The sequence below is a fragment of the Mustelus asterias genome, chromosome 10, assembly GCF_964213995.1.
Source record: "Mustelus asterias chromosome 10, sMusAst1.hap1.1, whole genome shotgun sequence".
Lineage (NCBI taxonomy): Eukaryota > Metazoa > Chordata > Chondrichthyes > Carcharhiniformes > Triakidae > Mustelus > Mustelus asterias.
Genome location: NC_135810.1, coordinates 105,376,433 through 105,397,026, shown reverse-complemented (window position 1 = coordinate 105,397,026; position 20,594 = coordinate 105,376,433). Strand labels below are relative to the sequence as shown.

The following is a 20,594-nucleotide window of genomic DNA, read 5'->3' as shown; positions in this document are numbered from 1 at the left end:
GACACTGAAATTTCATTCCTCCTTCTCAATTGATTTTGACATCAGAGTTTTGTCTTTGTCAATTTTAATTCTAATTCAGAGGAAGTAACATCTTCTTCCCTGGATGGTCTCTCATGTCTGCAAAAGGATGATGTCCGCACACTAATGATAGGACAGTCTGTGTCCCTTAGTAAGGTTTGTTTGGATTCCATGGATACCGTAATAACCTTTTGTGATTAACCTTGCTAAGGGGAAATTCACTTTTAAGGTATCTTGGCTGATCTCTGCGACTGAGCATTTAATGGTTTATCATTAACTGAAGGACTCTGTAAAAGGCTGAGGCACATGGCACACACTCAGCCATTGAAATGGATCATTTGTTCTGTGGCTTTCAGCTAACCTCTGTTCTTTCTGGCACACAGCACCAGATGCAAAGTTGGAGACAGTAAACATCGTATATCTGTGAAGTTAAATCAGGCATATTTGGCCAGAAATAATAGCAGGGGATAGTTGGATAATTACATATGTACAGCAGTCATGCAGCCATCTGGGCCCCCCCTCTTCATCTAAACCAATCAGTATCAACATCTATTCCCTTTCCCTTCTGTTTATTAAGCTTCCCCTTAAATGAACCTATGCAATTTACATAGTGAAATAATAAGAAAAGAAGCAGTTCCACCATCTGCCAGTGTTTCACAGAAACTGAAATGAAAGCAGAAAATAGTGGAAATACTCAGGTCTGACCGCATCTCTGGAGAGGAACAATTAACACTTCAATTCTGATGAATGCTCATTGATATAAAATGTTATCCCTATGTCTCTTTACAGATGCTGCCAGACCTGCTGAGTATTTGCGTTATTTTCTGTTTTCATTTCAGATTTCCAGAATCTGCAGTATTTTGGCCAGGATTTTACAACCCCTCCCTCCCAGCAAGATATTACAGTCCCACTGGGGTGGGAAAGACACCGCGAAGCGCCATAAAATCCTGGACTTGCCTTCATATTTGATTTCAGCAGAAACTCACCTGGATCACCTGGGGAGTGGCACTGGAACCCTTGCTTTTCCTGATAGATATCAATGATCTAGATCTTTGTGTTTGTGGGGACAGTTTTAAAGTTTGCGGATGATACAAATCTTGTAAGTATTGTCAACTGTGAGGAGGACGATGTAGAACCTCAAAAGGACATGGACAAGTTGGTGGAGTGGGCAGACAGGTGGCAGATGAAGTTCAATTCAGATAAGTGTGAGGTGATGCATTTTGATAGGGAGAACATGGCAAGACAATATAAATAAAGAAGTACCATTCTAAAGTGGGTTCAGGAGCAGAGGGACTTAGGTGCATTTGTGCATAGATCATTGAAGGTGGCAGGACAGGTGGAGAGAGTATTTAATAAAGCATATGGTATCCTTGGTTTTATTAAAAGGGGCCTAGAGTACAAGAGCAAGGGGGTTTTGCTGCACTTATACAAGACAGTAGATAGACCTCAGCTGGAGTATTGTGTACAGTTCTGGTTGCCATACTTTAGGAAGGATGTGAATGTATTGGGGAGAACGCAGAACTATACAAGAATGGTTCCAGGGATGAGAAACTTCAGTAATGAAGATAGATTGAACAAATTGAGACTGTTCTCCTTGGAGAGGAGATGCCTAAGAGGAAATCATGAGAGGGCTGGACAGAGTAGATAGGGAGAAACTGATCCTGTTCGTAAATGGATCAAGGACAAACTATTGAAAAACTTGACCCACATGTAGGGTGCGGTTTTCCCGCCCCACTACGCTACTCGGCCAGTGTAGTGTGGCGGGACATTTAAGCGGGAGGCTAAAATTCTTAATCCAGCCTGTGTCCAGCAAGTCGCGATTCTCCCGGGCCATTTCTTTTGACGTAATCAGCCTTGCGCTAGGGAACAGCATGAAGCTGATGTCTCCACCGCCACTCATGACTGGATGGCAGGACTGCTTAGTCTGATCCATTGTTTTTGGAATTACTTTGCTCTGTCAATCCATGCTGATTCCACTGTTTTGCATGTGTGCAATCCTGTGTAGTTGCTTAACCAGATTGGCAAATAATTTTTAGGTATGCCAGGTGCTGCGCCAGGCCTGTTCTTCTGCACTACGATTGAACCCTTGTCTGATGGTAACAGTAGAGCGAAGTATTTGCTGTGCTCTGAGTTTACAGATTGTGGTTAAATACAATTCTACCACAGCTGATAGCTCAGGGCACCTCAAGGTTTCCCAGTTTTGAGCCACCAGATCTATCCTGAGCATATCCCATTTAGTGCTGCCCAACACGGTAGAGGGTTTTCTCTGTGAAGAGGGGACTTTGTCTCCCCAAGGATTATATAGTGGTCACTTCTATCATTACTGACATTAGTAGATGTATCTGTGACAGGTAGATTGCTGAGCAGAAGGTCAAGTAGGTTTTTCTCTTTTATTAATTCTGTTACCACTTACCACAGACCCAGTCTAGGAGATATGTTTTTCAGGCTAGCATAATACTTGTCAATCCTTTGTCATTCAAAAGTCTGCCTGAGTCAGCCTTGAGTATATTCAATTGTCCAATCTGCGCTGCTCCCTGTGGAGAATTGCAATGACCCATTGAAAAAGGACATTTCTCCTCACCTCTTTTAAATGTTTAGAAACAGTGTCTTCTAGTTCATAGATCACAGAATCCCTACAGTGCAGAAGGAGGCCATTCAGCCCATCAAGTCTGCATGGACTCTCCAACAGGGCACCCCACCCTATTCCCATAACCCCACATATTTACCCCGCTAATCCCCCTAACCTACACATCTTGGGATACTAAGGGTCAATTTAGCATGTGTAACCTACACATTTTTGGACTGTGGGAGGAAACTGGAGCACCCAGAGGAAACGCACGCAGACAAAGAGAGAACGTGCTAACTCCACATAGACAGTCACCAAGGCTGCAATTGAACCGGGTCCCTGGCGCTGTGAGGCAGCAGTGCTAACCACTGTGTCACTATGCCATGCTAGGTACAATTTTTCGAGGGGTCAATTTGTCTGTTTGGCAGATAAAGGGTCAGGAGCTCTTGGAGGCAATCTGCAAGCTGGCTAATTAGGACTAAAATCTGCAAAGCTGTGTGAATAGCTCAGAAAGCTGAGTATTTTCCCAAAAATGGCCAAACTGTGAACTGAAATATTATTGGTTGGTGAAGGAATTCTGGAAAACTACACCATCTGGATTGTCATGACCCAAGGGAGAGAGAGTTTGTAGAAGTATGCCTTGTTGATGATAATTATACATGAGACTCAGAGGTGAAAGTTGTTGTCAGATAGGACTGCAGACCCACTCTGCATGAATAAAAAACTGCATATTGTGGAAATGTGTAGGTATATAGTGCCACATATATGCTGTGAGCACTTGTGGTCGTATAAGACGCACATTTGTTGTATTGACTATTTAAAGTGGAATTTACATTTTTATTTGACTTACCCATTACCATTTATGTTTAATTTGTGTTGCTTCTGATCTGTATTAAAGTTAAAGCTACAAAAAATGAAATCTTTTTGGCAATTTCTTCATTTGTGGGTCATTGAGTAAATTTTGTCATTTTGATTTATGGTTCCTCTGGGGCAATTGTAACAATAGTCCACTTGCCTGAGAAACTGGTGACACTAAAGTTGAGAAAATGTCTAGTGCTGACAAATATTTGAACGTAAACTTGGGCTCCATTCATTATAGATCCATCCTTATAAGATTCTCCATGTTGGAAGTTCTTCTGTATAGAACCCTGATGCAGAGCTTCCTTGAGCTAGGAATAGAGATGTTTTACTGCAATGGCACAGTAAGAAGTCTCACAACACCAGGTTAAAGTCCAACAGGTTTATTTGGTAGCAAATACCATAAGCTTTCGGAGCAATGCTCCTTCGTCAGATGGAGTGGTCTCTGTTCTCAAACAGGGCACAGACACAGAAATCAAATTACAGAATACTGATTAGAATGCAAATCTCTACAGCCAGCCAGGTCTTAAATGTACATACATTGTCTGTACATTTAAGACCTGGCTGGCTGTAGAGATTTGCATTCTAATCAGTATTCTGTAATTTGATTTCTGTGTCTGTGCCCTGTTTGAGAACAGAGACCACTCCATCTGACGAAGGAGCATTGCTCCGAAAGCTTATGGTATTTGCTACCAAATAAACCTGTTGGACTTTAACCTGGTGTTGTGAGACTTCTTACTGTGCTTACCCCAGTCCAACGCCGGCATCTCCACATCATTACTGCAATGGTACAGGGCGTTGGTGAGGCCACACTTGGAGTATTGTGTGCAATTTTGGTGTCCTTATCTGAGGAAGAATGTCCTTGCTATAGAGTGAATGCAACAAAGGTTTACCAGGCTGATTCCTGGAATGGCAGGTCTGTCATATGAGGAGAGAAAATTAGGATTGTACTCATTGGAGTTTAGAAAAGTGAGAGGGGATCACATAGAAACTTATAATTTTCTAACAGGATAAGACAGGGTAGATTCAGAAAGAATGTTGCCAATGGTGGGGGAGTCCAGAACTAGGGGTTATTACTTGAGGATGAGGGGTAAATCTTTTAAGACTGAGGTGAGGAGAAATTTCTTCACCCAGAGAGTGGTAAATCTGTGGAATTCACTACCACAGAAAGTAGTTGAGGCCAAAACATTGTATGATTTCACAAAGAAATTAGATATGGCTCTTGGGGTTAAAGGGATCGAGGGATATGGGGGGAAGGCAGGATCAGGATATTGACTTTTTTGATCAGCTATGAAAAAAGTGAATGGTGGAGCAGATTCGAATTGAAGCAAAGAGTGCCTGTGAATTAATAGAAGGAGCTGGGTGAGTGATGTCAATAAATGCCATGACCTGGGTATCCTTGCCATCCTGTACAAGTGCTGGGGCCTGTCCTTTTGCTTTCTTGGAGTACATGACAAAGTCATTTACCTTCTTAAACTTGGCTTCAGTGACCTAATAGATTCAGTGGTACATAACACACTGGCTTATCTGGCAGATGTGTTTGTGGCACATTTTTTCTTTTCATCCTTGAGATCTGGGCATTTCTGGCATGGCCAACATTTAATTCCTATCCTTGGGTTATCCTTCAGAAGATGATGGAAGGCCTTGTCCTTGAACTCTTGCAACCTGTGTGGCGACTGTGTTTCTATGCAAAATCAAGGATGATATGCTGCTGGCCTGCAGAGTTATCAGAAGGTAAGTGCAATAAACAACATCCCCCTCTCAATCTATTAATGAGCGAGGTAGGTTAGTCAATTAATGCAGGACTCAATGCTGTACAGGCTATTCCCAGAGATGGACACTGCAATAAGCATCAACTGTTGCTGTAGGATCATCAACAAGGTGAAAGGTGTTCTTTGGTCTGCCCCAAACCTGCTGGCGTTCCAGTGCAAAGAGCTGTCAATGACCAAGAGTTGCAGACTGGCCAAGGTCCAGGACTATGTGCTGAGGGACACTAAAGCTTGGGGCAACCGTCACAAAGTTTCAATAGGGTAAGGCCACTGTCCAAGGCCCTCCCACCTTAGTATGCTATAGGGCTGGAAACTGTGTAAAACCCTTCAGGCTTTATGCACCAGAGAATGGTTGAAATGAAATATGAATGTGCATTGTAAATATAACCTGTCATAGTAAATGAGGCTTCTGAGATAGCACCTTCCAAACCCATGACTACCACAATCTGGAAGGACAAGGGCAGCAGATACATGGGTACACCATTACCTGTAGGTTCCGCTCCAAGCCTCTCACCATCCTGACTTTGAAATAAAATCCCATTCTTTCATTGTCATTAAATCAAAATCCTGGAAATCCATCCCAACAGCATGGTGGGTGTGCCTGCACCACTTGGCCTGCAGCAGTTCAAGAAGACAGCTCGCCACCACCTTCTCAAGGCCAATTAGAAATGGGCAATAAATGCTGGCCTAGCCAGTGAAGCCCACATCCCTCGAATGAATTAAAAAACTACCGTCGAAAAATAAATTCACTTATGTGGTTCCTTTTGGAATCTCAGAGCCTCCCAAAGTACTTCACAGCCAAAATGTGTTTTTGAAGTGAAGAGACTGTGGCAGTGCATGAAATATCGCAGTAGTCCGTATGCATTTTATCTGATTTACACTGTCTTTCCCAGGGCGGTACAGTGACACAGTGGTTAGCACTGTTGCCTCACAGTGCCAAGGACCCAGGTTCGATTCCGGGTTTGGGTCACTGTCTGTGCAGAGTTTGCACATTCTCCCCGTGTCTGCATGGGTTTCGTCCGGGTGCTCCGGTTTGCTCCCACAGTCTGAAAGACGTGCTGGTTAGGTGCATTGACCCAAACAGGCGCCGGAATATGGCGACCGGGGATTTTCACAGTAACTTCATTGCAGTGTTAATGTAAGCCTACTCGTGACCCTAATAAATAAACCTTATCCCCCTTTGCTCCCATTGTCTCTTTGAAATCCACCAGATTGTGGACGATGTCAATGCACAGTGACACAGTGGTTAGCACTGCTGTCTCACAGCGCCAGGGACCTGGGTTCAATTCCCGGCTTTGGGCCACTGTCTGTGGGAAGTCTGCACGTTCTCCCCGTGTCTGCGTGGGTTTCCTCCGAGTACTCCGGGTTTCCCCCCACATTGGCCATGCTAAATTCTCCCTCAGTGTACCCAAACAGGCGTCAGAGTGTGAGGACTAGAGGATTTTCACAGTAACTTCATTGCAGTGTTAATGTAAGCCCACTTGTGTCACTAATAAATAAACTTTAAAAACTTCACCCTCTAGGCATGGAAGCGGAACCATCCCAGGATCTGCTTGAAGTGTGCAAGCCTTCGATCAAAGCAGCAGGAATTTTGTTGAGGGGCACCTCCGCGTTGTAGATGGCGCTAACGAGAGAGAAGAGTGAAAATAGCTATCTGGGGTTAGCTGGAAGTTCCTCTCCTATTGCAATGACAGACACTGCAGGAGGATTCAGGGCCGGAGGGAGGGGGTTTGCTCACAACAGGAGAATTTGAAAGGAGGTGAGTCGATGATATTCAGTTTGCAGGGGAGGGGAGGCTGTTTTCAATGTTGTTAATCATTGTGTTTAGTTATTTTTTATACCTGTTAGTTTGTATTTTGCAGCCACGCGATGCCCTTGCTGAATGTGGGACTGCGGGCAGTGTGGGGAGGTGTGTGCCCGGCTCGCTACAGCAGCCTGGCCGCTTGGGCTGAGTCCCAGGGCGGCAGCGCTCTGCTGCTCAAGTCCCTCTCCACCGATATCTACCAGAACCTGGCGCTGGAGGACTGGCTACACGACTACCTGCAGTCCCGGCAGCGGCAGGCGCTCCTGCTCTGGAGGAATGGGCCGGCCGTGGTCATCGGTCGCCACCAGAACCCCTGGAGGGAGTGCAACCTGAAACTCATGCGGGAGCGAGGGGTCCGGCTGAGCCGCAGGCGGAGCGGGGGAGGCACCGTGTACCACGACCTGGGCAACCTCAACCTCACCTTCTTCACCTCCAGGAAGGGCTACGACCGGCGGGGCAACCTGGAGCTGCTCATCTCTGCCCTGAGGAGGATCCGACCTCACCTGGACATCTTGGCCACGGACAGGCACGACCTGCTGCTCAACCGGGCCTTCAAGATCTCAGGCACTGCCTCCAAGATTGGCAGGACCTCTGCCTACCACCACTGCACCTTGCTTTGCAACTCAGACAGGTCCCTGCTGTCCTCCGTGCTCCAGTCTCCCCATCAAGGTCTAGAGACCAACGCCACCCCCAGTACTCCCGCCCCTGTGAAAAACCTCTGCCAAGAGGATCCCACCCTCACCTGTGATGTCCTGATGGATGCCATTGCAGCAGAGTACGCCAAGCGCCACGGTCTCCAAAGCCAAATCATGCCCATTGATCCCGGAGACCATCAGTTGCTGCCAGGAATTGGCAAGTTTACCCAGGAGCTTAAAAGTTGGGAGTGGATCTATGGAAGAACGCCCAAGTTCAGCATCAGCCACCTTTTCTCTCTGCACCGTGATTTACCAGGGGGAGAAATTAAATTGAACATGAGCATCAACCATGGCAGGATTGAAAGCTGTAGCATTGAAGTGTTTTCTGACTGGCTACCATCTACCATGTGCGACCAGTTAGCTTCAGACCTCATTGGCAACAGGTTTTGCCCTACTGAAACAATGGTTTTGGCAAATGCCCACTTAAGGGTTTGTTCCCCGGACAATGAGCTGCATAACAAGTGGAATGCACTTTGTGAACAAGTTACGGCAATTATGTAATTTTTTAGCCTTTGATTTTCTTTCAAATGTCAACTCAACAAGCAAACTTGAATTTAATACTGCTGAACCTACCAACTGACAGCTTGAATCAAGCAAAAATATATCTGGTTTTGTTTTGGACAACTCTTATTACCAAAGATGAGTTTTACTAAAACTTTACTTTCTCACAATCCATGGTGCTAATTTAGTAAACACTGACAAACAAGGTCCAGGCAGTATGAAATAGTTATTTTCTTTAGGGAAAATTGAAACAAAAGAATGGTCTGTATGGAAGATGGGCTTGACTAAAAAAATAATGTAATTGTGTATCTATTGTTGGGAATGTTTGAATTCATCAACAATCTATGTATAATGTACACAAATATTTATGCATAAAATACTGACAATACAGGGTGCAAAATCTTAACTTATTGTTGTAATTGAAATCCTTATAATATATGAAAAATGGATTGCAGTGATCCTAGAAGACCGCTCACCACTACTTTCTCGAGAGTAATTGAGGAATGAACAATAAATGCCAGTGACACTCGCATCCCATAAGGATAAGGGGGTCAATGGGTATTGTGGTGTATAGAGCAGTATTCTAATTTTAAATTAAAAAAGAAACTGTTGGCATTCTGCTGACTTGCTACATATTTTTAGGCCTATACTCTGTGGAATTTAGAAGAATGAGGAGAGATCAAATTGAGGTATTCAAGATAATAGGTATGGATAAAGTAGACATGGAGCAGATGCTTCCGCTGGTGGGGCATTCTAGGACGAGAGGTCATAGACTTAGGATAAGGGGTAGCAAATTTAAAACAAAGTTGAGGAGAAGCTACTCCTCCCAAAGGATTGTGAATCTGTGGAATTCGCTACCCCAAAGTGCGGTGGATGCTGGGACAGTGAGTAAATTTAAGGAGGAGTCAGACAGATTTTTAATTGGTGATGGGTTGAAGGGTTCTGGGGAGAAGGCAGGAAAATGGGAATGAGGAGCATTTCAGCCATGATCGAATGGCGGACTAGACCCAATGGGCCGAATGGCCTAATCCCGCTCCTGTATCTTATGAACTTATTTCCTGCATTATCTGTTTCTCTATTAAAGATTTCCAATCAGTGATTTGATTTTTTTAAAATCTGCTTTTTTAATATTAGCTTTGGATTGTTTTGGGAATGAATGAATACTGAGAAATTAGATCTGAAAGCTGCTGCACTATAATTTTTTGACTTGAAATTCGACCATGTACAAAAGCATTTTATAGGAGAGAAGGAAGACAGTGGGTGCTGAGTAGGAGGTCGGTTAGGAAAAGCGGTGTTGCTAAGGGAGTTTGGGAAAAACGCAGTTAAAAGATGCACATCAGAGACTGCAAGAAACTCACCTCCTGGCTCCCCGAAGCCTGTCCACCATCAACAAGTCAGGAGTCTGATGAAATACGGGGGCGGCATGGTGGGACAGTGGTTAGCGCTGCTGCCTCACATTGCCAGGGACCCGAGTTCGATTCCTTGGGTCACTGTCTGTGTGGAGTTTGCACATTCTCCCCATGTCTGCATGGGTTTCCTCCCACAGATGTGCACATTAGGTGCATTGGCCATGCTAAATTCTCCCTCAGTGTACCCGAACAGGCGCCGGAGTGTGAAGACTGGAGGATTTTCTCAATAACTTCATTGCAGTGTTAATGTAATAAATAAACTTTAACTTACTTTACTCTCCAGTTGCATCCGGGTGCACTCCAAGAACATTCAAAGCTTAACACCATCCAGGATAGAGCAGCCCACTTGATTGACACTCTTGACATCTTCTTAATCATTCACTCCCCCCACCACCAGCATTGGTGGGAGCACTGTGTCCTGTATTCAAGGTGCACTGCAGCAACTCACCGGGGCTCCTGTGGCAGCACACTGCAAACCCACGACCTTCCCCACAGCCAGGGCAACGTGGGTCACCTCCAAGTTCTCCTGCCACTGACACACCAACTTCACTTGGAAACATATCACTTTTTTTTATTGCCGCTGAATCAAAATCCCAGAAAGCCCTTCTAACAGCACTGTGGGAATGCCTTCACCACACACACCACAGCAATTCAAGAAAGGGGTTCCCCACATGGGCAATTCGGAGTGGGAGTTAAGTAAAGTTTATTTATTAGTCACAAGTAAGGCTTACATTAACACTGCAATGAAGTTACTGTGAAATTCCCCTAGTCGCCACACTCCGGCGCCTATTCAGGTCAATGCACCTAACCAGCACGTCTTTCAGACTGTGGGAGGAAACCGGAGCACCCAGAGGAAACCCACACAGATACGCGGAGAACATGCAGACACTGCACAGACAGTGACCCAAGTCAGGAATCGAACCTGGGTCCCTGGCGCTGTGAGGCAGCAGTGCTAACCACTGTGCCCCCGTGCTGTTTTTCACTGCCCCTAGGGGTGGCACAGGGGGTAAGAAGCACCTGTTCATACCAATTTCTTTTGACATCCAACGTAAATTGGGACCTATAACTTCAAAAGTGATTTTTATTTTCCCAAGTGATGTAACAATACTTAACTTTTCCAGGACTTCTTAGTGTGGTGATTGTCACTTGAAAGTCGACAAAGTGTTAGTTTTGGAGTATTCTATTTTCGATTTATGAAGGAAAACACAGCTGCCTGGGAAAATGGTTACTTTGTGGAATCAAGTTTCTCTGAGGATGGGGATAGAGGGAGGGTGGTGATAGAGGGAGGGGAGGGATACCCCCTGTCTAAGTGCTGACCTTCCAGTGTTGCCCATCTCCTGTGCATTAGAAAAAATACGTGACCACAGGTTTGTTTGCAAATGAAACTAGCTGCTGTGTATTCTGGGACTGGGAGTAATAAATCCACATATCCCAGAATGCAATGTGCTAAGCAACCTTTTTGAGACGGTAGGAAGCACCTGCAGCACACATTCCAGTTTCTAATTATTTTCCTTCAAACCTGGAAGTAAATTTAGTTAGCTGGGTGATCTCGTTGCAATAAGGTGGCTGTCACAGGAAATAAACTTTAGAGTAATACTTAAGGAAGACAAAACAAAGTTTTAAAAGGTCTGTGGATCCAAACTGTCTTGAAGTGCTTTTGTGGTCTAGGGTGTGACTGTGTTTGTTTTCTCTTTAATGCCATAAAGATAAGGGCAGATGTTAAATACGATTATTCTGGAAAGGGGATTGTTTAAGAATTTTCCAAGTACGTGGTTTTGAAGGTGCAGTTTGTACCTTTTTTAGGCCTTTTGTAGCTTTTAATCAAATCCATTAAAGCACTGTGCTCATATCAATTTCTTTCGACATCCAACGTAAATTGGGACCTATAACTTCAAAAGTGATCTTTATTTTCGTAAGTGATGCAACAATACTTCACTTTTCCAGGACTTCTTAGTGTGGTGATTGTCACTTGAAAGTCGACAAAGTGTTAGTTTTGGAGTATTCTATTTTCGATTTATGAAGGAAAACACAGCTGCCTGGGGAAATGGTTACTCTATGGAATCAAGTTTTTTTTAAAGTTTAAGATCTCCCAGTAGTAGTTCAGTGAGTTTATCCATCTGAGTGGTTGAGACATACAGATCAGGAAGGCCTCGGATTTGCCCTGTTTCACGACAAGTTAACTGATCTCAGTTGGAAAAGTAGCACGGGTACTACAATTATCTGGCTCTTGTGCTTCCGAGTTAGGCAGGGGAAAATTATTTGGGTTCCTGCTTCTAATCGCTGTCTGGAGAATAATGCTACTGACTTTAAATTTAACTTACCCAAATGGGTTACCACACTACCATTGCATGAGTGGCTAAATCATTGAAGAGTTTCTGCTCATTCTTGTAATTCAACTCTGAATGGAAAGTGTATTGATTGAAGTTCAGAACAAGACTGGGCTTAGCTGTCGCCTCCTACTGTAAAAGATTTGGGAAAAACTGATTAACTACTGAGGTGAGTGATGAGTGAGGACTTCATGAAATTCAATAATTCTCAAGCCTAGTGAGAAGGGCGCACAGCCCAAGTTTGGAGCAATACTCTTTAAGGCTTGCTCCAAACTTGGCGTTAAATGGCAGTCTTTCTTTAATACCTCAAAGGGAAACAAAAATAATACGCTGCTTTAGTTGTGAGTGTGCAACTCGACTTCCAAGTACATAGTTAAGGAAGCTCTAATCTGCAATTAATTATACCATATTATAATTGGGCATGCTTGATGCTGGTATCATTAAAAGTATCTAACATCCCTTTTGAAAAAGAAGAATTATCACAAGTTCTCTATGCATAATTCAAGATTATTGGTACCAGAATGGAACAGTCTGGGACCTAGAAGCAAAGGTAGGTCACTTTTAAAAAGACATTCTTTCTCTTAAAGATTCCATATCACACTCTTTATTTTGTTTACAGAAATTAAAGGATCTCACCATGTCAGGACCAATAACGTTGAATGTAGGGGGAAAGTTATACACCACTTCCCTAAAGACTTTAACTCGCTATCCAGAATCGATGCTTGGCTTAATGTTTAATGGAGCTTTGCCCACCAGCAAGGATCAGCAAGGAAACTACTTCATAGACAGAGATGGAAAAATATTTCGACACATCCTGAATTTTCTTCGAACTTCGCACTTGGACCTTCCAGTTGGTTTCCAAGAGCTGGAACTTCTGAACAGAGAGGCTGATTTTTTCCAAATAAAACCTCTGCTGGAGGCTCTGCAGACAGTCAAATCCCCAATTACTGAAATAAAAAAGAACGTAATGCTTAACATCATTCACGACTCACGGTTACATAATGTTGGCACCTATACTGTAAAAATTGTTAATGTTCAAGTATTTTCCACATCATTTGCCTTATTGAAACACCTCGATTCCAAATTTTACTATGTTTTCAATGGAGACAACTTATCTGCAGGTACCAATCTGGGAGATCAGAAATTTATTTCACTGGAATGGGTTGAAAGCAATGGAACTAGAATGGAAAGACATTATGTAATGCAGAATTGGAAAAGCCTCTATGTTTCACCATCTCATCTGCAAATCAAAAATCTGGCAATGTTTGTTCAGCAAATCATAAAAATAGCAGTTGACGGTGGATTCCTTCTTCATTCCATTCCCTCTGTCTCATCTGATCCAGTGATTCTGCATTTCAGTCAGTACTGAGAATATTGCAAGCCAACTGACATGGGTTCCCGATCTTTTGGGTTTGAAAAAAAATGAAAGCCTCTTCTTTTTTTCTTATTTAGAACTAAAATTATTACCAGCTGTGCACTTAATCTCTCAGTCTATCATATGCAATATCACGAATGTTAATTCTTTTAGTGGTACAGTAGAATATTACAGTTCAGATGAAACAAATGTTGCTAGATTCACTTATAGAGGACACTTATTTTAAAATAAATCAGCCTAAAAATAAATCAGCCTAAATAAGGGTGCAGAGGGCAATTTTTTCCACAGAGAGGGTGGTGAGTGTCTGGAACAAGCTGCCAGAGGTAGTAGTAGAGGCAGGTACAATTTTGTCTTTTAAAAAGTGTTTAGACAGTTATATGGGTATAGAGGGATATGGGCCAAATGCGGGCAATTGGGACTAGCTTAGGGGTTAAAGAAAGGGGCGGCATGGACAAGTTGGGCTGAAGGGCCTGTTTTCATGCTGTAAACCTCTATGACTCTATATACGTTTTTGAGACTCGTTGAACACTGACACATTTAAAGCTTGTGTGGCTTTTACTACCAAATAAACCTGTTGGACTTTAACCTGATGTTGTTAAACTTCTTACTGTGTTTACCCCAGTCCAATGCCGGCATCTCCACAACATTTCTTCTGGACAGGATGTCCTCGACTGTAGATTAATCACTGAATATTTTGTGGCTGTTTTGTCTGGCAGTCACCTCTTGAACCCATGTATACGCTTTTAGTCAATGGTCTATCCTGGCAACTTGGTCCCTACATTCTTTGTATAAAATAAGCCTTTTTATTGTCCGGTGTCATTTTTTCACGTGTGATTACTCCTCTGAAGTATCTTGGGATGTTATCTATGTTAAAGGATATATAGTAATCCAATGTTTTGGGTCTAGCTTCCACAATGATGGATGTTCACTGCTGATTTCTCTTGTTACACAAAACCAAGGTTTATTGATATTTAAATAAAAATGGAGGCAAAACTGGTCCAAATTATCATACTATTACCAGTTGAGGTTTGGAAAGAAATACTTGCATTTGCACCACACCATAATCAAAATAAATCAAAACAATTCACATGATATAAATTGAATGCATGCTCTTATGTAGGCATATGTGGCAGCCAGTTTGCACACGGCAAGATTCTACAAATAGCTATTGCCAAAGAAAACTTTGCTGATTAAAAAATAATAACATTTAGTTACACCTTACTGGATGTATATGCATAACACGGCACTTAAAGATAAAAAAAGGCATGGTAATATAGTGGTTATGGAGCTGATTAGCAACACTATCTCTGTAAGTTCAAATTGCACTATGGTAAATTGTTGCTGCAATTAAGTACAAGCAGTCAATACTTTGGAGAAACAAGCTCACTGCCTCTTGCCCCAAAATCAAAGCTACCTCCAGACAATTTTGTATATGATGGTACCCCATAAATATAACTTAATGGGGTTATGTTCATAGTTTTGGTTATCTGAGTAAAGTTTCCTCCCAAATAAATAAAAATATTCCATTAAAATATACCACACAGCTCAGTGGGTAAGTGCACCCACATGGTTGGGTGTTGAGCCACATCTGTGACAAGTTAGGAAATAATGGGGAAGCCACAGTTGCTCCAGTGACTGTAGTCTGAAGGAATTGGGATAGCAGAGTGTATTAAACTGGTACCAGCTGTGACTCAATTAGTAGTACCCTTATCTTGGAGCTAGAAGGTTGTGGGTTCAAGTTCGACTCCAGGACCTGAGCATAAAAAACAAGGCTGACACTAGAGTACTGAGGGAATGCTGCACTGCCTGAGGTGTAATCTTTCAGATTTGACAGGAAACTGAAGCCCCATCTCCCAGGTGGGCAGAAAAGATCCCATGGCACTACCTTGAAGAGAAAGGAAGTTATCCCTGGTTTCCTGGCAAATATTTATCCCTCAGTCAACATCACAAAAGCAGATTATCTGGTCATTATCACATGCTGTTTGTGGGGATTTGGTGTGAACAAATTGGCCGCTGTGTTTCCAACACTACGAAACAGTTGAAAAGTATGTCATTGGCTGCAAAGTGCTTCGGGAAATCCTGTAGTCGTGAAAGGTGTTATATAAATGTAATTAAAGCAAAAAAATACTGCAGATGCTGGAAATCTGAAATAAAAATGAAAATGCTGGAATGACTCAGCAGGTCTGGTGGCATCTGTGGAGTGAGAAATAAGACTTAACGTTTCAAGTTTTGATTTGAAGACTCAATGACTCCTGCTGGAAATGTCAGTTGGGGCTTATCTGCATTACCCTCTCTTCAATCCCCACACTATTCATTCATCCATCTCTCAAATGATTGCTGACATTCGTAAAGAGTGGCCATTTGTTTCAGGACCAGAGAGTTGCTAATATCCTTCGAGCTTCTTGTCAAACTAATTCACCATCCTGCGAGTATGTAATTTGGATAACTTGCTTACTTGCCAACAGAAGTTGCTGTCATTGCCACAAGAGACAGAAGCAGGCTTCACACTATCACTTGCAAATCAGTAGTACTGACCTATTAATTGATTAAGTTTTTAAAGTTGATTTATTAGTGTCACAAGTAGGCTTACATTAACACTGCAATGAAGTTACTGTGAAAATCCCCTAGTCGCCACACTCTAGCGTCTATTCGGGTACACTGAGGGAGAATTTTTAGCATGGTCGATGCACCTAACCCTTTCATACCATGGGAAGAAACTGGAGCACCCAGAGGAAACCCACACAGACACGAGGAGAACGTGCAGACGCCGCACAGACAGTGACCCAAGCCGGGAATTGAACCCTGGTCCCTGCTGTGAGGCGGGAGTGCCAACCGCTGTGCCACCACTGGCCTTTAGAATACATTTAATAGGACTTTAAAAATAAAAAATATTTAACAAAATAGATGTGGAATATTTTGTGGATGCCACTTCAGAGGAAGACAAGTAACAGTTTGCCATTAAGTTGTTAAGCGTGAACAAATAGGAGTTCAGATGCTGCAGTGTTGCCTTCACTCAGGGAGCTGCTCTGCTCGCACCAGCTGCACTGAGAGTTTAAATAAAGTTGAGTGAAAGAGCAATGGCGGCGCCCAGTGTGAGCACTTGGAGCTGGTTTGCGCCGCTGGCCTTCGGCGTGACCCTGTTAAAGTGTCTGCTTATCCCGGCTTAGTAAGAGCTGCCCCGGGCACGGGGTCTAATCTTTAAACTCTCTGTTATTTTTTAAAAATAAAGTATTTTTCGCCGCACGGGTCTTGGGGGAAGGAGAGGCCTAGAGACGCAGCTGGTTTAAGGGCTAATACCTTTGTTTTTTTTAGAAAACGAGGCTTTCATTAAATGTTAATGAAAACAGAGGAACGCGTTTTGAGGGTTATATTTTAAAGTTATAATTTAAGGTTAAATGTAAGCAGTGTATGCAATGACGTGGATTAATTGCCACCAAATCTGATTATTTTTTCTAGTTCTCTCTATTTCAGCAGCCTATAGTAACAGGGGTGTTGGATATGTCCACTACTTTACCCTAATCCGTATTCTTGTTTTTACCTGTGGATTGTTGCTGTCAGGTACTTAAATCAGGAGGTGAGGTGGGGGGAGGGACAGACAGAATGACCGACTCAATCTTTTCCCCCATGGATACACTTTTTCCCTGGACGTTGATTAGGATTGTTTTCTCTCTTCCCTAACTAAGGGACTATGCAGGTAACATTTTGCCCTTATAGTTAAAGGGCATGCAACCTGTCTAATGCATCTTGCCAGGTCAACAAGATCATATCTGGTGCAAAGCCAGCACTGCGAAGAAGTAAGTGGGAGAGAGGGGGTAGAACAAAATGAAAGATCTGCAAACCGACAAAATGTTAAAAAGCTGTGGCACAGTGGTTAGCACTGCTGCCTCATAGTGCCAGGGACCCAGGTTCAATTACGGCCTTGGGTCACTATCAGTGTGGAGTTTGCACGCTCTCCCTGTGTCTGCCTGGGTTTCCTCCGGGTGCTCCAGTTTCTTCCCACAGTCCAAAGATGTGCAGGTTAGGTTGATTGGTTATGCTAAATTGACTCTAGTGTCAGGGATTAGCAGGGTGGGGTTATGGGAATAGGGCCTGAGTGGGATTATGGTTGGTGCAGACTCGATAAACCGAATGGCCTCCTTCTGCACTGTAGGGACTCTATGAAAGTTGTGGGTCAAAACTGCCCCTTCATTGTTTCCATGACTCAATGCAATATCTCACAGCAAAGTACATTATGCAGTGAGTCATCATGGTGGAATGAAAGATTGCACCTTTAAACCAAATTGAGTGAATCTCATTCTAAATCAAGAATAAAATAGGTCTATTTATAACTTTGTAATTCATATATGGGGATTGCAATTTTTAAGCTGTAACCTCTAATACTAGATTCTCACACGAGGAAACATCCGCTCCACATCTACCCTGTCACACCCCTCAAGATCTTAAAGGTTTCGATCAATTCACCTCTTCTAAACTCTAGTGGATACAAACCTAACTTCTCCAACCTTTCCTCATAAGATAACCTGCTCATTCCTGGTATTAGTCAAGTAAACCTTCTCTGAATTGTTTCTAATGCATTTACATCTTCGATAAGGAGACCAGTACTGTGCACAATACTCCAGATGTGGTCTTTCCAATGCCCTGTACAACTGAAGCAAAACCTCTCTACTTTTGTAATTAATTCCCCTCAAAAATGATAATCTATTAGCTTTCCTAATTACTTGCTGTACTTGTATACTAGCCTTTTGTGATTGTACCAGCTAACCCAGATCCCTCTGCATCTCAGACTTTAATCGTGCACTTTTTTATTCTTCCTGCCAAAATGGACAATTTCACATTTTCTCACATAATCCAATTTGCATTTTTGTATACTCAACCTATCTATGTCCCTTTGTAGCATCCTTAGTTTTCACAATTTACTTTCCTACCTATCTTTGTATCATCAGCAAACTTAGCAATCATACCTTCAGACCCTTCGTCTGATGAGTTGAGGCCCCAGCATTGATCCCTCGGTTCTCCACTCTTGACATCCTGCCAACCAAAAAAAAGGCCTCTTTACAACAACTTTGGTTCTTGTTACATTGCCAATCTTCAATCCATGCCAATATGTTCCCTCTACACCATGGGATTTTATTTTCCACAATAATCTTTGATGTGGCACCTTATCAAATGCCTTCTGGAAATCTAAGTATAATATAGCCACTGGTTCCCCTTTATCCACAGCAAATGTCACTCCTTCAAAGAACTTCCAATAAGTTGGTTAAACCTTTCCTGGTCACATCCTGTCAATTAGAGCCGTTACTATTACGCCAACTCTTTGGGAATTTGGCTGAGCTGCAGGAAACAACCAGGTCAGCAAATTTCCTCAATTCTGTGACTTTCAATTGTAGTTAACAGTCGCTATGAGGGATGTTGCTGAATGTCTTCTGGAAGGCCATATACATAGCATTCATAAGAAGACCCATGTCTACTACTTTAGCCACCTCTTCAAAAATGTCAAGCAGGTTCATCAGGCATGACCTGCCTTTTACAAATCGATTCTGTTTTCCCCTGATCAACTCAAGATGTTTAAGGTGTTCAGTCACTGAATCTTTAATTTTAAACTCTAGAAATTTCCTGACAACAGATGTTAGGCGAATTGGTTTATAATTCCCAAGCTTCCCTCTCTCACCTTTCTTAAATAGCAGAATGATGTGCAATTTTCCCATCTAAAGGAATGGTTCCTGAATCGAAAACTTTAGAACATTATAGTTAGGATATCTGTAATGTTCTCAGCTACTTCCTTTAAAATCCTGGAATGAAAATCCTGGGTGTTTGCCCCTCTTTAGTGCTAATGTTAATTGTGTTTGGGTCTCTGTCCCTGATGCAATATTAGTTTCCTTGGGATGTCCAGCATGTTGTTTTGTTCCTCTACTGTAAATAATGATGCAAATTCAGCACGTTTACCATTTCCTTATGTTCATTTATAATATCATCATCATCAAATTTGAAGGGCCCCACATTGCTCTTAACCACCCTCTTTTCCCTGATGTACTTGTAAAGTTATTTTGTGACTTTGATGTCCCCTGCAAGTTTCTTTCTTATTCTCTTTTTGTAGGTCTTGCCAACTGTTAATCAGCCTTTGCTGTTCTTTGAATCTTTTCCAGTTGCCATTGTCTCTGCTATCTTTCCCATTCCTGTCACTTTCCTTTTAATTTTATGTTGTCTCTTACTTCTTAAGTTGTCCGTGGCAATTAGTTATTTGGTCATTTTGATAAACTTGCTAATTAGAGTTTGAGCTCCTTAGGGGTTTAAACTGGTTCCATACTGCATTAAAGCATTTTTGATTCGCCACCCACTGATTATCTGTCATGTTCCCCATGAATAATTTTGACCAATTTACTGTGGACTGTCTCTATCTCTTCCCAGTGAAGTTATCCTCATGTAAATCTTGAATTGTAGCAGCTGTTTTGCATCGGCAGCACGGTGGCACAGTGGTTAGCACTGCTGCTTCACAGCTCCAGGGACCTGGGTTCGATTCCCGGCTTGGGTCGCTGTCTGTGTGGAGTTTGCACATTCTCCTCGTGTCTGCGTGGGTTTCCTCCGGGTGCTCCGGTTTCCTCCCACAGTCCAAAGATGTGCAGGTTAGGTTGATTGGCCATGTTAAAATTGCCCCTTAGTGTCCTGAGATGCGTAGGTTAGAGGGATTATGTAGGGATATGGGGGTGGGATTGTGGTCGGTGCAGACTCGATGGGCCGAATGGCCTCTTTCTGTACTGTAGGATTTCTATGATCTCTCCCTTTCAAATACAATGTTAAACTCAATCAGACCATGATCACTCTTTGATTATTGTTCACGCACCATTAGACTGTTAGCTATTATATTTTAATGTTTGCAGTTCATTTAATTGACGTGCAAGTGTTCTGCCTCAAAAGTGACCATCAAGTGATGACAACTGATTAGGCGTTTTCATCATTTCAGTAATCTGGGAAATTTATATCACTGGTCTATTTCCATGAAATGCTGAAATATTATTTGACTGTTTTGCTTATAGTCATTCAACAGACTTTGAAGTCCATAGAAACTGGCTGGCAATTACTCACAGTTTACCTGTTTCACAGTGGTATTATGAAGTAAGTCTTTATGCTTTAAAGGTAACTTTATAATATATGAAGGGTGAGGCTATCCTGTGTACAATGATAATTTAGTCATTTCTGTCATGTCCTATCAGTCACGATATGGATGAGAAAGGCCATTCAGTCCATTTTATCTGATGCGTGCAGAGGATCTGCATT

The 20,594-nt window shown here is 42.6% G+C and overlaps 3 protein-coding genes across 7 annotated transcripts in view; all 3 read left to right on the top strand.

The window, feature by feature from the left end:
• The first annotated feature begins 6,732 nt into the window (after positions 1-6,732).
• Positions 6,733-9,308, top strand: lipt1 (lipoyltransferase 1). Of its 2 annotated transcripts, none has more exons than XM_078222372.1 (2): positions 6,733-6,970; positions 7,074-9,308. In XM_078222372.1, exon 2 carries the CDS (start codon positions 7,081-7,083, stop codon positions 8,209-8,211), a length of 1,131 nt encoding a protein of 376 aa, XP_078078498.1. In that variant the 5' UTR covers positions 6,733-6,970; positions 7,074-7,080; the 3' UTR covers positions 8,212-9,308. The 2 variants fall into 2 exon arrangements, with proteins under 2 accessions (XP_078078498.1, XP_078078497.1); XM_078222371.1 differs by having other exon boundaries at positions 7,060-9,308.
• Positions 9,309-11,122: 1,814 nt separating this feature from the next.
• Positions 11,123-13,899, top strand: LOC144499840 (BTB/POZ domain-containing protein KCTD21-like). Of its 2 annotated transcripts, none has more exons than XM_078222373.1 (2): positions 11,123-11,246; positions 12,567-13,899. In XM_078222373.1, the coding sequence occupies exon 2, from the start codon at positions 12,585-12,587 to the stop codon at positions 13,314-13,316; it is 732 nt and encodes a 243-aa protein (XP_078078499.1). In that variant the 5' UTR covers positions 11,123-11,246; positions 12,567-12,584; the 3' UTR covers positions 13,317-13,899. The 2 variants fall into 2 exon arrangements, with proteins under 2 accessions (XP_078078499.1, XP_078078500.1); XM_078222374.1 differs by having other exon boundaries at positions 11,154-11,182.
• A 2,466-nt stretch (positions 13,900-16,365) lies between these two features.
• alg8 (ALG8 alpha-1,3-glucosyltransferase) overlaps positions 16,366-20,594 on the top strand; it is a 30,224-nt gene continuing 25,995 nt past the window's right edge. The window contains exons 1-2 of one of the 3 annotated variants that reach the window (XM_078222367.1): positions 16,366-16,488; positions 20,354-20,432. In XM_078222367.1, coding sequence (XP_078078493.1) covers positions 16,400-16,488; positions 20,354-20,432 — 168 coding nt within the window. In that variant the 5' untranslated portion in view covers positions 16,366-16,399. The remainder of the gene's footprint in view (positions 16,489-20,353; positions 20,433-20,594) is intronic. The other 2 variants (XM_078222370.1, XM_078222368.1) reach the window with 2 other exon arrangements.